Raw genomic sequence first — 15,628 nt, 5'->3', positions numbered from 1 at the left:
GCAAGATCCCTGTACATTTGTGAGACCAGCTTGGCTCTCCCTCGCTAGCAACCTCCACAAAGGAAAATATCTATTTGCATTACAGTCGTAGCTATTTGTTCTTTTGATTGCAGGAAATGAATTGCAGTCCACTCATTGTCCACACAATTTTAATCATGAAAAGAAAATAATGAAGTAAAACAAATGAAGTTTTGGAGCCTAGCACCGTTTGGCTTAGTTATCAATGCCGTTAGCTAAGTGGCTAACACTGTTGTTACTTTACTTTATGACAAATCGTTTTGGTTGTGCTTTCTAACATGATGTCATTACGTTAGCCTTTACAACAGAGCCGCTTCACTAGCTACGCTTGTTAGATGTTTCATTACAGAGTTCTCTGTTGATTTGTGTTTGTCGCTGTGTGCTCGTGGTGGAAAATAATGTAAACAGAGAGCGGCGTGTCGGAAATGCAATGCGCCATGACGTAGATCCCCTTCAAGGCCAGGCTGATGTTGGAAGTCCCTCTAGTGGACAGAACGTGTAACAACAACCACATGCTTATAGTGGCATTGACAATGCATAAGCCTGAGTAGCGTAGTATATATTAATAACTGCATTTGAGCATTAAATATTCAAATAGTATTTGAATATTTAAAAAAATAACAAATTAAATTAGAATGGTATTATAGAGGAAGACTGACAGCTCTAAGAGCAGGAGGGGCAGCAGATGGGATGGCTGCAGCTGACCAAATAGCTCACAAATCATAGCAATCAATCAGTCAATTAATTTATTTTATCCTTTTATCCATGGAAACAATCTCCTTTTTTCACTTTCAGAAGAAAGAGGTTAATATCTACTGAGAAATGTTTAAAAGGTTTCTCTATTGCCTTGTATGCTTACATGAACATTCCATTTGAAAGGTGAGCCACCATAGCATAGCATGTTTTTTGTACATTCAGTGCTTTTCTCACCAAGATAAGAATTAATGTGTGTGAGTAAGGAATGGGCAGTTATTAAACATGGTATTTGCTCACAGCCTTTCCCCCACTGTGCAGTGGAGGTATCGGAATGCTTTTAAATTTGACATGTACTTTTCAGTACTTTGTTCCATGCCAAGTAAGATAGGTACGTGTGTTACATAGAGTATTGTTACATAGAGTATAAACAAATATACTGTGCTGTTGGCGGCTCGGGTTGGCACAAGGACTGGGAAATGTTGGAATACAGGGCATATCAGTTGTTGTGCTCTGGACACATTTGCAATGCAAACACTGTAGAAGCCATGACTTCTAACAAATATATAGCACAAGCAAAAGGAGCATGAGTATGTCCTGTTTGGCTTCAGTGTTGTGTTGATAGATCTGCCAAATATTTTCTTGATTAAAAAAAAACATTGACTAAACCATCAGAAATGCCCATCCGAGTATCCTATAGCACAATGAAACTAGTCTATGTCCTTGACGTTCCGAAATTCCGCCAGATGCATGTCTTTTCGCCGATGTCCGTTTCCTTCTCCTTTCTTTGTGTTGGAATTTTAAACTCTGGTGGATTTCTGAGGACTATGGTTAACTGTTCCTCAGATCTCTGCAGGGTAAATCCAGACAGCTAGCTAGACTATCTGTCCATTATTTAAATGGCGTCAGGTATGTTTGGCGATGGCGTTTTCGGAATCAAAATCTTTCCTGTCAAGTAGAGTTATGAAACCACCAGTTCAGTTTGTTTAAGGCCCATTAGCCAGAACGGACAGAACTTCTTAAGTAAAGATGGATAATTTACAGCTGCCCTCCACACCGCGCTACACACACCAACACAAGTTGAACACACACACACACACACACACACACACACACACACACACACACACACACACACACACACACACACACACACACACACACTAAGCCATACACACTTGCTTCAGCAGATAGGTGTGGTGATATATGGAAGAGTTGGAGGCTAGCAGCAGCTGTGTTTATCTTGTTTCCATCTGTGGGTGGGCTGTCAACTGTTTGTCCAGGGGAGCAAGATAACCGCTCTGTCAGGGCTGCATCTCACTATGATTCATGTTTACTTTACCTTTCTCCTCCAGATGGCCTCTGGATCAATCAGTTATTGCTCCTCAGCAGCAAAACAAATGAATCGTACGGCTTCATACAATGTTGTGGAAAAGTTTAACATTAACATATCATCTCACGTTGAGCTCAACTTACAGAAGTTTCTTAACCTAATGAACCTATATGGCCATGTTCTCAGGTCTCTGCGTGCTTTTGTGAGTGTGGAAGCAACAGAAGTGGCTTAAATTGATGAAAGTACTTAAGTTAGGGCACACATTTATTTGCACTTCCCCTGGGCAAATCACAATTATTGAATAAATATTTGTGAGATTCAATCCCTGTTTTTGTTTTGTCTTCATGGGCATATATATCTCTTGTGACATCACTGCAGCATTCATATTGCGTGTGCTATGTTACATATTTTTATAGAAAACAAAAAGATGTATATAACATGATTGTGCATTACAGTGTGGATGTTATACATGCATTATTACTAAAGGAGACCAGGCGGGCCAAAGATAAGAAAAATGGCTTAGACCTGTGGGGGTTAACTGAGCTACAGTAATCTTACCCAAAGAGAACCTGCATTGCGAAGTTCACCCCTATTCGCCCACTAATCCATCTTTTTATTATTAATGTTATCCCTACAGAAAAGCACAGAATTTATCACATTAGCTCCCCGAATTGACACGTTGGCTACTTTGCCTTGACTGCTATGTCTGTTTTATGTTGCGTAAACTCTGTACTGCAGGTGTCAGTTATTTCACTGTCAGACATTCTCAAGTGCAGCAGAGAGAAGGAGAGACAGTAGTCAAGGAAGAAAAAGAGTCAAGAAAGAGGCACATAGCGTCATAATGACAGTTTCAGAACCTTTTTCATCCTACTTGAGTTTGTAGGCCTGGAAGTAGATCATTTTGGTTTTATTTGTCTATGTTTCTGGATATCTGTGAATGAGATTTCTGCTGTCAGTAATTACAATTGAGGTGAATCTAATTGTATTTGTGGTGCTCACAGCATTGAAAAATTACATTTCAAAACCCCCCAAAAAGCAACCCCACGGACCACATTAGATGTTTAAACATTGCATGTAGTAGGTGGCTTGATGCCATTTTTCTTCAGTTAATATACCTTGGTAATAGCTGCAAAATAATCTGATGATTTCGGGGACAAAAAACACAGAATCATGTGTCACATGTAGTCATTCCTGCGCCTACATTCACTTAAAGTTACATTTTGATTTTCACGTTTGTGTATGCATGTATGGTATTTCCTCCAGCCTTTGAGTCTTGAGATTTGAGTTTAAAAAGCACACTTACATTCCTGGTTAATAAATGATCTAAGGTTAGAGGAATGTTGTGAGGCTGCTGTGGCTCTGACCTTTAACTTGCTATTAATCTTGGAATATAAAATTATTATGTTTGCACTGACCGTGTCAGCCAAATTTCTAACGTGAGGAACTAGATTTCACATCATGACCATAGAGATGGGTAAATATTCTCAAAGTGTTTACAGTTTTCACTTCAAGGAAAACATCTGGTCTGATGAAGCTGTGACGGTGTGTTTGTGTGGGGTGGTGTTGGAGGGGTGCCCTGTTTAAAGTGTGTGTGAGTCTTGATTTCTGCTGGTCAGTGGGAAAGTTTAGATAGCACAGTTTGGGATTGGTTGATAAGAAATGCAGGACTGTAACTAAAGAGCTCTTCCCCATGTTATGTGTCTCTGCAGGTAGCCAATCAGACGTTGCACACAGATCAGCCTGACCTCCCAGAGTGTTTTCAGCTCTCTGTCCTGTCATGGCTGCCGTGCATCTACCTTTGGGTTGTCTGCCCCATCTACATCTTCTATCTCAAGAGAAGCAACAGAGACTACATCATGATGTCCATTATAAACAGAATCAAAACGGTGAGATTGGACTTCATTGTTTTATATTTTTTCACAGCGTACTCCAAAAGCAAGGTTAGACTGATACATCTGTTTGATATTGTTCACTCAGCGCTGTCCACTTGTGTTATGAGTACAGCTGGTTCAGTACTTCATTGGCTGCCACCAAACAAGTTATATTTGGTTCAGTTAAACTGAACTTGGAATTCTCCTCACTTAAAATTATAATGAGGCTGCCTGCAGCTATGCATGATTTATAATTCAAAAGAGGATAAAACATTTTTTGTTGTCATTTTGTGGGAACAGCGGTTTGCTTCAGACCTCTGGGTGGGCAGCTGACTTGCTAGCAGACACACCGTAAACCTTAATTTCCATGGTGCGCTACTGACTGGAGCATGTCATAGCCCTGTAGTCTACGAATGTTGCTGCTCCTTTTTCAACAAGCCTACATAGTGTTGGACATATATCTTTAGCGATTTTTTTATTCGCAAAGTGGACGCACATAAGCTGGGCTAACAAGCTAGCTGGCCCAGTTGGCCAACAGCCCACCACACGTATAAATGGGATAAAATAATGCAATCATACTGCTCTTCTAGACTTTTCAAATTTTGTTAGACCAAATGGATAAAATTCTGGTAACACAAAGTCAAAGGGAGGTTTGTGATGTTCAGAAAACATCATGTGATGTTCTTTTTTTCTTTTTTATTAGCATTAGCATATTAGCAACAACAAATAAACAAATACATAATATTCTTAACAAAAAACTAAAAGTGAAAGTGAAATAACATAAAATGACAAATACACAAAAAAGTAATGATGATAATAATTCACAATTTATAGCTTACAGTTCCTTGGTTAGTATGTAAAATAATGATGAGAAAAGCACACGACTAGCCAAAACGCTCCCTCACCCGTTAATGTTTAGATTTGGTTACTTTGGTTACTAGTAGGGCTGGGTATTGTCACTGATTTCTTGAATCAACTTGATTTCAATTCACAAGGTCCCGATTCCATTCCAAAACAATTCGATTGGGGATATTTCAGTTGCAAAACCAATTTATCTTGGATGTTAAGTGAGAGATGAGATTTTACAATTGTAAAGGAACCCTCTAACCTGGTGCATTATTAAAGGGCAACTATTATATAGCATTTTCAGGATAAAACTTGCATTTTGTGTTTGTACTAGAACATGTTTATATGCTTTAATGTAAAAAAAACACTACAGGAGTACATGTGTAATGTGACTCAGAATTGGGGAGAATTTGACAACACTAGCAGCCAAGATGACGTATTTTACTGCCGTTAGCATGTAGCTAGTTGTTTCATGTAACAATGTTAACACCACAGTGGCTTAAAGTGCTCATATTATGCTTTTTGGCTTTTTCCCTTCCCTTTATTGTGTTATATATCTTTTTTGTGCATGTAATAAGTTTACGAAGTGAAAAAGCCCAAAGTCCACCCCAAAGGGACTTACCATCTCCAACAGAAAACTGTTCACAAACTGCTCCAAACAGCTCTATTGTAGTCCAGCCTTTACTTCAGAGACAAACGTGCGTCACTTTCTTATATTCTAATTATTATAATACTCGCCTAGCTGCTAGCGTGGCATGCCCTCATACTCTGCTTCTGACTGGCTAGTAGTCCTTACCTAGGTACTGTCAGGGCACGCCCTCATACTCTGCTTCTGACTGGCTAGTAGTCCTTACTTAGGTACTGTCAGGGCACGCCCTCATACTCTGCTTCTGACTGGCTTGTAGTGCTGACCTAGGCCTGGGCATGTGCGACTCCCGACAAAGATGGAACAGAAGTGAGATGCCTCACTAAGTAGCTTAAAACAGAGGAGCTCAACACACAGGGTGAAAAGAGGAGCTGCAGCAATGTGTGTAAACAAAAATATGGTGTTTTTTTTTAAATTTTTAAATTAAACCATGTAAACCTATTCTGATATAACCTCTAAATACAATTATGAACCTGAAAATGAGCATAATATGAGCACTTTAAAAAAAAAAGCACTCCAGTCCTGCCTACCTGGGGCAGATGACCAATTACAGAAGGCCGGCTTAGAGTTGCGTAAGACTTAGCCGAGAGTAGAACAAATTGTTGAAATCGGAGCGTTCAGAACAGTTGGAAATCTGAACGTTTTAGCTCATGGGGATTTCTCTAAAATACGTTTAACTCATTATATGAATTTTGAGTTTTTTAAGTTTTGGCCACGTTTAACATGAAAATCCAACATTATAACATTGTAGATATGACAGAAAATATGGAAAAGCATAATATGTCCACTTTAAAATAGGGATGCACCGAAATGAAAATTCTTGGCCGAAACCGAAAACCGGAAAAGAGGAAACCAAGACCGAAAATTGAAAACCGAAACACCGAAAGAAATTATGCCAATTATTAGTACCATTGCATTTATGGCTATGACTGTGTACTAACTTTACTAAAATCAAGGCATTGCAATTGTATAAATTAATATTAAAGTTTAATTTAAAAAATATCTAGCAGAAATATGGCTACATTCTGATAGTCACATACAGTATATAGTAGCCTAAGAACAGAAAAGCTTACCTATTGTTGTTATTATTATTATTATTTGAGGCACTTTCTTGCAGGATTTCACTGAACATATCAGACAACGAGGGTGCATGCCCCTCATCTGGTGCAGAGAGTCTTTTTTTCTGCGCTCTGATCTCCTCCTGCGCTGGGCGCTGCTCCGTGCGCGCTCCGTCTCCGTCTCCACGCGGGTTCTCCGCATCCATCGCGGCCTGGATCATTTCTCGTGCGCCCTGCTTTATTTCCGCATCCAAGTAATGGTCTTTATAACGCGGATCAAGTACAGTCGCGATGAAGTGCAGAGGATCCGAATAGATCTCAGTGAAACGTGTGCTGACAGACTCTAAGAGCACTTTTCATTGCCTCAACCTCTTTGCTTAGGAGATGCTTTGCAGGTGGATCGGGTACGGACACACGTGCAGGTCGCGGTTTCTGTTTGCGTCATCACAACATTTCGGCCGTATTGTTTCGGTGATAAAAGTATTTTCGGTGGCCGAATATTCGGTGCATCCCTACTTTAAAAGTATGAATTTTGTCGTTAAGAATTAACCCCAAAGCAGTTGCAATAATGTGCTTTTTATTTAACATGAACACACCACAGCAGTCAACACAGTGCAGCTCTACAGACTCTACTGTCACTCAGTTAGTGAGAATGGAGTGACATTTCATTCAGATATCTTGAGGTGACTGAGGGACCCCTTTTAAAATGGCCATGCCAGTTTTTCCCTCGCCAAAATGTAGCCTAACTTTAGAGCGTTATATAACCCCCTTTCCAACAAGCTAGCATGGCATAGTTGGTACCAATGGATTCCTTAGACCTTAGTTTCATATGATACAGACAGAGATCGAGTTTGGATGTTTTGAATCGAATCTGATCAGTCAAATGAAAATCGAATTTTGAATTGGAAAATAGATTTTTTTAAACCCAGCCCCAGTTACTAAACATCGTCCTTCCTTCTGTTATTATAGTATTTAATGTTTCTCTTATTTTTTAATTTTTGTTTACTTTTCTCCTTTCTCTCTCTGTCTGCTTTCAGGCGCTTGGCTTGTTGTTATCAGTTGTGTGCTGGACAGATCTCTTCTACACATTCCACGAGCTGCGGCAGGAGCACAACCATCCACCCATCTACTTAATCACCCCGCTGGTTCTCGGCATGACAATGGTGAGGATATGTCTATCCAGAAACAGTTGCACAAGATTTGATCTCGTGAGAAGAAGACTCTTTGAGGTTTTGTAAGAGGATGTGTGGTTCTGTTTTTATAATGTAATGCACTCAGTAGCTCTTTCTGACTTCAGTCAAAACACCTTGTTTAGGGTTAACATGTTGAACATTTCATGCTTTAAGAATCGTTTTTGAATAAGTTGTGGCTTGGAAGCTACATTGGTACAAGTATACAAAAATGTTTTTACATATACAAATGCAGTCAAATGCGGAGCACACAGTAAAAAGACTGTTTCTGAGGACACAGTATGATAACTGATAGCCTCACCAAACCTGCACTGTAAAAGTTATTCAGACACTTTTATTCAGGTGTGCGTTGATTAAGTTTCATTGCTGTCAAGAAACTCTGAAGATAGTTAAAGAAATGTAAGAACCAAAATGATATAATATGAAGACTACTTGCATATACATTTAAATGGAATATGTATTCAAGCCACTACAAGTGCAGATTAGCTGTCGAGCTAAGCCAGGGCTGCATCTAATGATTATTTTGTCATAAATTATTATTATCTATTGTTTTTGTTTTTTTTTCAATTCATTTTTCTGGTCTATATAGCTAGTCATGAATGGTTCACTATAGCTATCCAACTAAAGCTCACAGTGTATTTTAACTGGATAGCAGGCAGACTTCTATTTTGAAATGTGCAATCTCACCCATGCTGTACTTAAAAAAAGGTGTTTGCCTCTGCAGTGTTGTTTAGTCACAGCTGCTTACTTGATTATTTTATTCAAAACCAAAAAGGATTGTTGGCTTTTTCCAGGAGTTCAACGCAAATACAAGTTGTTCAGCTGGTAAGAAGCCCAGTCACATGCATTAATTATCAGAGCATCTCCTCCATTTCCTTTGTAAATTGCAAATGCATAAGCATACAAAATCCACAAATCGGCCGCATTTATTATGCAGTCTGAGTACACTCAACTCTGTCACTTTTCCGATGTGAACACACTGCATATAGTACTAAATACCGGCTTAGAATCAGTATGTAGTATTGATTTGTGACACACCGTTTATCTTGTCAATAGACTGTCATCATTTCTTGTCAGAGACATGCCAATGTTTTTTGGTCAACCTTTCTACTAGAAACATTGGAGTAGCAAGGCTGAAAGCATTCAGTCGGGTTAAAGAAAAGCCAGAACTCTCCTGTTTTAGCCTGTTTTAGCCAGTCTAACCTTGCGGATGATGGCAGAGTCAGCATGAAAGACTGACCCAGTCAGACTGTGGTTTACCTTACATGCCCTCAGTGATTCTGTCCTGGCTAATCTAACTTAGTCTCTCCCTATTTGCCCACTTGTTCCCTTTTCCTCTCTCTGTGTAATATCCCACTCCCTCCTCTCTCAGCTGTTGGCCACGTTTCTGATCCAGTATGAGAGGTTACACGGGGTTCAGTCCTCAGGGGTCCTCTTCATCTTCTGGTTCCTGTCTGTGCTGTGTGCCATCGTGCCTTTCCGCTCCAAGATCCTACAGGCCTCCAGCCAGGTGAGAATAGGCGTAGCCCTCAAATGCCTTTTACATGTCTGTCTTCCATCTTCTCTGCCTGGGGCCCTTTTATGTTTCCCCCTCACCATATCCCTCAGATTTGTATCCCCAATTCTCTTGTCTCCTAACCTACATGTACTACTGCATGTCATCTTTGCTCTTGTTCTTCTTTCCCATTTTCTTTCCTCCTCTGCCTCTTGTCCGCCTCAGTGTCCTCTTGCATTTACGACTACTTCATCAGTCAGCTCTGTCTCCCCCCTCTTGTTGCCTCAGGAGTTGATTTGGAACTTACAGTGAGTGGATGTTTTGAAGGGGTCAGCCCAGGGCACCACTAAGTGGATAGGGAATAGTAGGCCTGTTGTTCTAGCATACTTATCTCACCTCTAGTGCGCCACAGCTCACCAACCGAGTTGCAGCACACGGCAAACAAACCCTAAGGTGACAAGACAAGACATGTGTATACAAGGAAGAAAATATAAAATATGTATCAGAAGCAGTCACATACTGTAACACAAATTGATCATAACATGTCCACAGGGATTGATACAGTGATACAGTGATAAAGTTGATGAATACCACTGACTCTAATCTACTGGAATTACAAGACTTTTAATTAGTGACCTATTAAACATTTCTACTACAAAGGCTGAAGAGTGTTGTTTTAAAGCAAGGTTTCCATGGGGTCTAAAATTCTAAATCTGTTTTAGGTCTTAAATCATTTTAAACAGGCCTTCATTTTCCTATGTCCATGTAACGCTACCTATAATGCTCATTGAAAAGCTCCCGCAGAGCTTTAAAACATGTAATTTACTTATTCCGTGGAGTTGTAGTTCTTTCTTTCGCAAGCTCAAATATAATTTGCTGTCACAAATGAGACCAACATGCAACTTATATTCCACATAGTCAGCTCTCTCGTGTTTTTGGCGCAAGTCTCTTTCGGGTTGTACCACAGACATAAAATGGATTTTGTTCTTCAGCTATGGGGAAGTGCAAGTTTAGCGATACTTGGTTTGAAAAAACTGAATTTAGGGCTTGTTAAAGCCAGCTGCTAACAATGTATTTGAAGCCTACTGCTTCTTATGCAAGAAAGCAATTAATGGGTGTGCTGAAAGTCTCATGCAAAAAGTGAGAAGCATCTAACTGCTGTGAAGGGTCTTCAGCTAACGACATCAGCCAGTTCAGAGCCAACACTAGAGCGGAGGTGCTCTGGGTCCTCCACACTGTGACTAATAGACACCAGTCCTATAATGCGAATGAGGAAATGGGGGAATTGTTTCAGACGATGTTTCCGGACTCTGACATCTGATGTTTTTTTTGTTTTTTTATGTTGTTATATAGGTCTTAAATTTCATTCATAATGGTCTTAAAATAGAATTAAAAAGTCTTACATTTGACTTAGTGAAATCTGCAGAAGCACTGTTTTATCAGGATGCCAGAAACACAACTCCAAATGAATGCTAATGTTACGCCAAGTCTGCTGAATGTGTAAATAGGCCGCTGTTTGCACATTTGTGTTAACAACACATTTGTTAACACGTTCTTAGACCACTGTCTGCGGGTTGTGTTTATTCTCTCAACAAAGCAGGTTTATGTTTTGCACCATTATTTGTTACATCTTGACTTGACATTTCTGTTGGATCTCTGCTGCTGCTAATTAGCATACCTGATTGTCTGTATTGTAAAAATGTTAGTGGCTTACTCTTGATTGTTTTCTTTGGCTCATTTTCAAGTTTCTGTGTGGAGGATAATCTCATGTATTGCTAAACCACCATTAATTTTGATTGTGGCCTCAACATAGCAAAGCATGTATAAAAGATACCTTTTAGACCAGACAAATGAAAAATGCAAGTCATGATGATCATCATGATACCACCACACAGTAAGGCTAAAGCTACAGCTTACTGTCAAATCATATGCTGTGTGGGCGGAACTTCTTTTGTAGAAGTACAAAAGGTGTGTACAAGTGCTGTCACAGACTAGTTGCTGTTTGGTCCTTTTGTGCAACGTGAGGAATTATATAATATATCCTATTTGGTAGTTTCCTAAACACTTTTAGCTTTCTTTGTTTATGCCAAAAATACTTCCAGCTTAAAAAATACCATCAAAATAACTGAAAATTCATATTTAAAAATCTTACTGAATACTTTTTGTAGCTGCTTTAGTGTTAAAAGTAAGACCAACCCCAGGCAGTCATGCAGCAGGCAGACAGACGTGAAGGCAGTGCCTCAAGCAGTCAGTCGGTTAGTGTGAGGACGGCAGGCAGATAACCAAGCAACCATGTGTTGAGGTCAGCCCAGACTACTGCTGACCTGTGCTGCTATAATCATGTTGATCCAGAAAATAAGCCCATGGACTAATATGATTCAGAACAAGTAAATTGATTTTGTACTGTTGAAGGTGACGCCTCTTTTGATAATCGTGTTCAGCTGATTTAGATGTTTGTGAAGAAAAGTGTGTGACCTCCCCTTTGTGTGTGTTGGGAGTATTGTGAGAAATCTAATGAATGGAGGAAGTTAAACTTTTAGCACATTTGCATGCATGCACCATCTCGACAATGGCTCGGTTATTGTGAATGCACAGAATAAGGTAATCTAGTTTACACAGTGTTTGCACAGTAACCTCATTCCACCAACAATATCTGGTAATTCATTTAATAAAGTGTGAATTAAATGAAAAATGGGGGAACCAGCATGTAGGATGCAGACTCCAGATGATGAATTATAAGGAAGGTTTATTGTCCATTAGCAGAGAATGAGGATGGAAGTAAGGAGGGGAATCTGGCTGGTGGGAGCTGGTGACTGGCAAATGAGGCCGAGTAATGAATATTGCTGGTTGTGAGCGTGGCAAAGCAGCAGGTGAGCGGGCAGGCAGAGGTCCTGTGGCACAGAGAAACAGGTTAAAGGTAAATCGAAGCAAATTTACGAATAATCATGAATGCATAATTAAAGCGGCCTAAAACACGTGACCACCACTGTAGCAGAATCAACGACGTAGCACTAAATGTGTGAAGAGCCAGGGTTAAAATAAGGCGAGGATGATGAAGTGATGGGAGGCAAGCGATCAGACTGGGAGAGGTGATGAGCTGATTAATGGCAGGTGTGAAGGTGAACAGGGATCTAGGAGCCAGGAAAATAAGTGGCAGGACAGGAACGACACACACAAACACACACACACACACAGGGATTAATACCGAGGCACGGCAGTGGCCGTGACATTTAGTGCAAAATGAACATAACGTGCAAGGATCAGAAAGGAGAGGGTCCTCCAATGACGTAAATATCGCTGTAACACAGTTCGGCTGCTGTTTTTTTCGACATTGCGATAGAAACGACGGAACAATATATACTGTACAATAGACATTATATCGTTTTGACGATAAATATCGTCATATTGCCCAGCCCTAACCTGCATGTTAGTGTTGTTATTGTGAGCATGTAAGCATACTGACATTAGCATTTACTCAAAGCACTGCTGTGCAGAAGTACAGGCTCACAGAGCCAACAGATAAATGATACCCATGCCTAATTTGCCTGCATGTACTGTAAACACACTGCTTGACAAGCAATGCTTACAACTGTATGTCTGAGCTCATCTCTTTGTGTGTGTGTGTGTGTGTGTGTGTCTTTTAACATTTCAGAGCGAAGTGACCGACAAGCTGCGATTTACCACGTTCTACTTCTACTTCGGCCTGGTGGTCTGTGAGCTGATCCTCTGCTGCTTCAATGAAAAGCCTCCTCTCTTCTCCAATGTTGTCACAGACCCTGTGAGTTATGCATCCTGCTACAGTATCCACTCAGAACCCACGAAGCATGTCTGTGTCCGTTTGTCGTATGTGAGAACATCTTATAATCCTGCTGACATTGTATATTCAGTTTCCTGAGTGGTAGAATGTCTGAGTGTGTGCTTCGGAGCCGCTCTGTGCTTGTTAATGCAGGACACACACACACACACACACACACACACACACACACACACACACACACACACACACACACACACACACACACACACACACACACACACACACACACACACACACACACACACCAGTTGTTCCTCCAGAAGTATCCTTATCTCATCTGTCATCCTTATCCTTGTTTAACCTCTCTGGTCTATTTGTCTGTATATTTTCCATTTTGTCCTCAGAATCCCTGCCCTGAAACCACAGCAGGTTTTCTCTCCACCATTACGTTCTGGTGGTTCACAAGGTGGGTTCACAGTGCTCTCTGCCACCCACTGCATTCATCCATAGACCCACACTTTGTTGTGCACTGTATATATAGTGATTTGCTTTAGTAATTAGTAAATACAAAGTAAATTCCTCAACGCGAAGAGCCAGTGTTAGCAGTTTGAGCTAGCTCAGTCTGTATGTCTTTCTCTAAGAAACATCTTTAGAATCAAAATGCTGCCGAGCTAGCTTTGAATTATCCAGCTAGCTGTTGCTAAAAACGCTGTCATTTTGATGCTGAGTCATAGTACAAGCTCACAACCTAGCCTAACTAATTAGCTGGCTAGGATGCAGCCTTCTTAAGCTAAATAAGTAAGATGTTTCAGTCGGTGTCTTTATTTACAGCCGTGATTTGATTGATTTATAATAATGTTGGTAATGTTGTTACCGTAGCTAAATTACTGTAAACAAGGGAGACCATTTTTAAGATGATGTCTCACACATAGACTGTAAAAAATAATGGCGGAGCATCCGGATCTGAAAAGTAAAGCCAACGCGGAAGTGCCTTAAACCTGCATTCTATCTGATTTCCAGCAGGAGGCGACTCCAGTGGTTCTAAAAAGAAGCTGAATTTAGGGTCTCAAATCGCTAGTCTCCTCAATACAGCATAATGGTAATTTTGAACAAAAGCACTGAGACAGGTGGAGGCTAACAACACTGTAACGTGTCCTTTGTTTTACAGCTTTACTTATTTATTTATTTTTCTGTAGCTGTAGTTTTGGTTTATGTATGAAATGTTTAGTTGGACAATTTATGGGTTACACTATTGTGTTGTGGTTGCTGTAATATGTCTTCTTTATTCTTCTTTTTGTGCAAAGTAGAGAATGTTATGTGTTGACATTGGACAGGAAGCTGTGGATAAAAAGACTTTTGTATTGGTGTTATGTCATTCCGTGTGGGATGGGTCACTTAGTGGCATGACATGTAAATAAAATATCAATCATTAATTCATATATAAATTAAACTGCTGTTCTCTCTCTCTCTCTCTCTCTCTCTCTCTCTCTCTCTCTCTCTCCCTCTCTCTCTCTCAGTATGGCTATTAAAGGCTACAAAATGCCTCTGGAGACCAAAGACCTTTGGTCTCTGAAAGAGCGTGACAGCTCTAAGATTACGGTGCCCAAACTCCTCAAAGAGTGGGAGAAAGAGCTGACCAAAGCCAAGAGGTATGTTTGCAAAAGTAGAGGGAGAGGAATGGATGAATGGGGGACGTATTTTTAATTTCTGAAATATACAGTACAAGCTAAACGTTTTCCAGTATGTCTGTGTTACTTATATAAAAGCTTTAGTTTCATTACCCAACCCTACTTACCAGAGTCAATATAGTGTGCAGTAACTTCTAAATAATTTTGATTAGTCACTGACGTCCAGTGGTCACCGGTTGATGAGACAGCGTTTGCACTTTGGTTTCATCAACAGGTCGGCGAGTAGCACTCTCCAAAATAGTGCTTTGCCTGAGCCCGCTAGCATCAACCTGAGTCACGTTAACTGTACTATGCTTAGCTCGTAGGTGGTAGCTCAAGCTTCGGTAATATTTTAATTCGGCTTTACCCAATGTGCCTATAGCTTTCGACTTGTCTACGAACCGTCCGGGAGTTTTGGAAAATAAAAAGCGCCATTCAGAATTGTGTTGCTGCTGCATTTCTCCATCATGCCTGCAGCCTGCAGCAGTAGGATGTGTTACGATGAAGTATGGCAGCAAGTAAAGGTGCGACAAAGGGTCAAAATAGTGGCCTGTTAGGCACGACGTGAAGCAGAGTGAAGTGAAAATAAATTAATAAATGGCGACATGCAATTAATGCGATTAAAAAAAAATGTACGCGTTATGCTCGGCTCTTAATCGCATCGCGATTAACGTGTTAATGCTGACAGCCCTAGTTTGTTTGTGTGGAAAAGGCATTCGGAAATGTCAACAGATGAGCGCATCAGCGCACACGGGGCAACAAGCGCACGTTAAAACACAGGCGCGCACCTTAAAATGTCCAATGCCTTATTGCGCGGTTGAGACCGAGCCCGACCCGAACCCGAACATCATTTCTAAATATCTGTCCGAACCCGGCCTGGCCCATCGGGCTCAGTTCAGGTATCCATCCTCTAGTTCCTACTGAATATATTAATCTATAAAAACAGGTCCTAATGAGATTATTTGATTAAAAAGTTAAAAAGTTAAAAGTTCCTAAAACAACTGGTCACTGTAGTTTTTCACAGTTACTCAAACAGGAGAAAATAGTGCATTTG

At 40.4% G+C, this 15,628-nt stretch overlaps 1 protein-coding gene across 3 annotated transcripts in view; it reads left to right on the top strand.

Moving 5' to 3' along the window:
* The window catches only part of abcc3 (ATP-binding cassette, sub-family C (CFTR/MRP), member 3), a 61,909-nt gene that overhangs the window by 14,745 nt on the left and 31,536 nt on the right, over nucleotides 1–15,628 (top strand). For all 3 annotated transcript variants that reach the window (XM_039788171.1, XM_039788172.1, XM_039788173.1), the window contains exons 2-7: nucleotides 3,754–3,930; nucleotides 7,503–7,628; nucleotides 9,028–9,165; nucleotides 12,803–12,928; nucleotides 13,312–13,373; nucleotides 14,425–14,556. In XM_039788171.1, coding sequence (XP_039644105.1) covers nucleotides 3,754–3,930; nucleotides 7,503–7,628; nucleotides 9,028–9,165; nucleotides 12,803–12,928; nucleotides 13,312–13,373; nucleotides 14,425–14,556 — 761 coding nt within the window. The remainder of the gene's footprint in view (nucleotides 1–3,753; nucleotides 3,931–7,502; nucleotides 7,629–9,027; nucleotides 9,166–12,802; nucleotides 12,929–13,311; nucleotides 13,374–14,424; nucleotides 14,557–15,628) is intronic.

Source organism: Perca fluviatilis, chromosome 21 (genome assembly GCF_010015445.1).
Source record: "Perca fluviatilis chromosome 21, GENO_Pfluv_1.0, whole genome shotgun sequence".
Taxonomy (NCBI): Eukaryota; Metazoa; Chordata; class Actinopteri; order Perciformes; family Percidae; genus Perca; species Perca fluviatilis.
The sequence above is the reverse complement of the archived record's forward strand: the minus strand, read 5'-3'. Positions and strand labels throughout refer to the sequence as shown.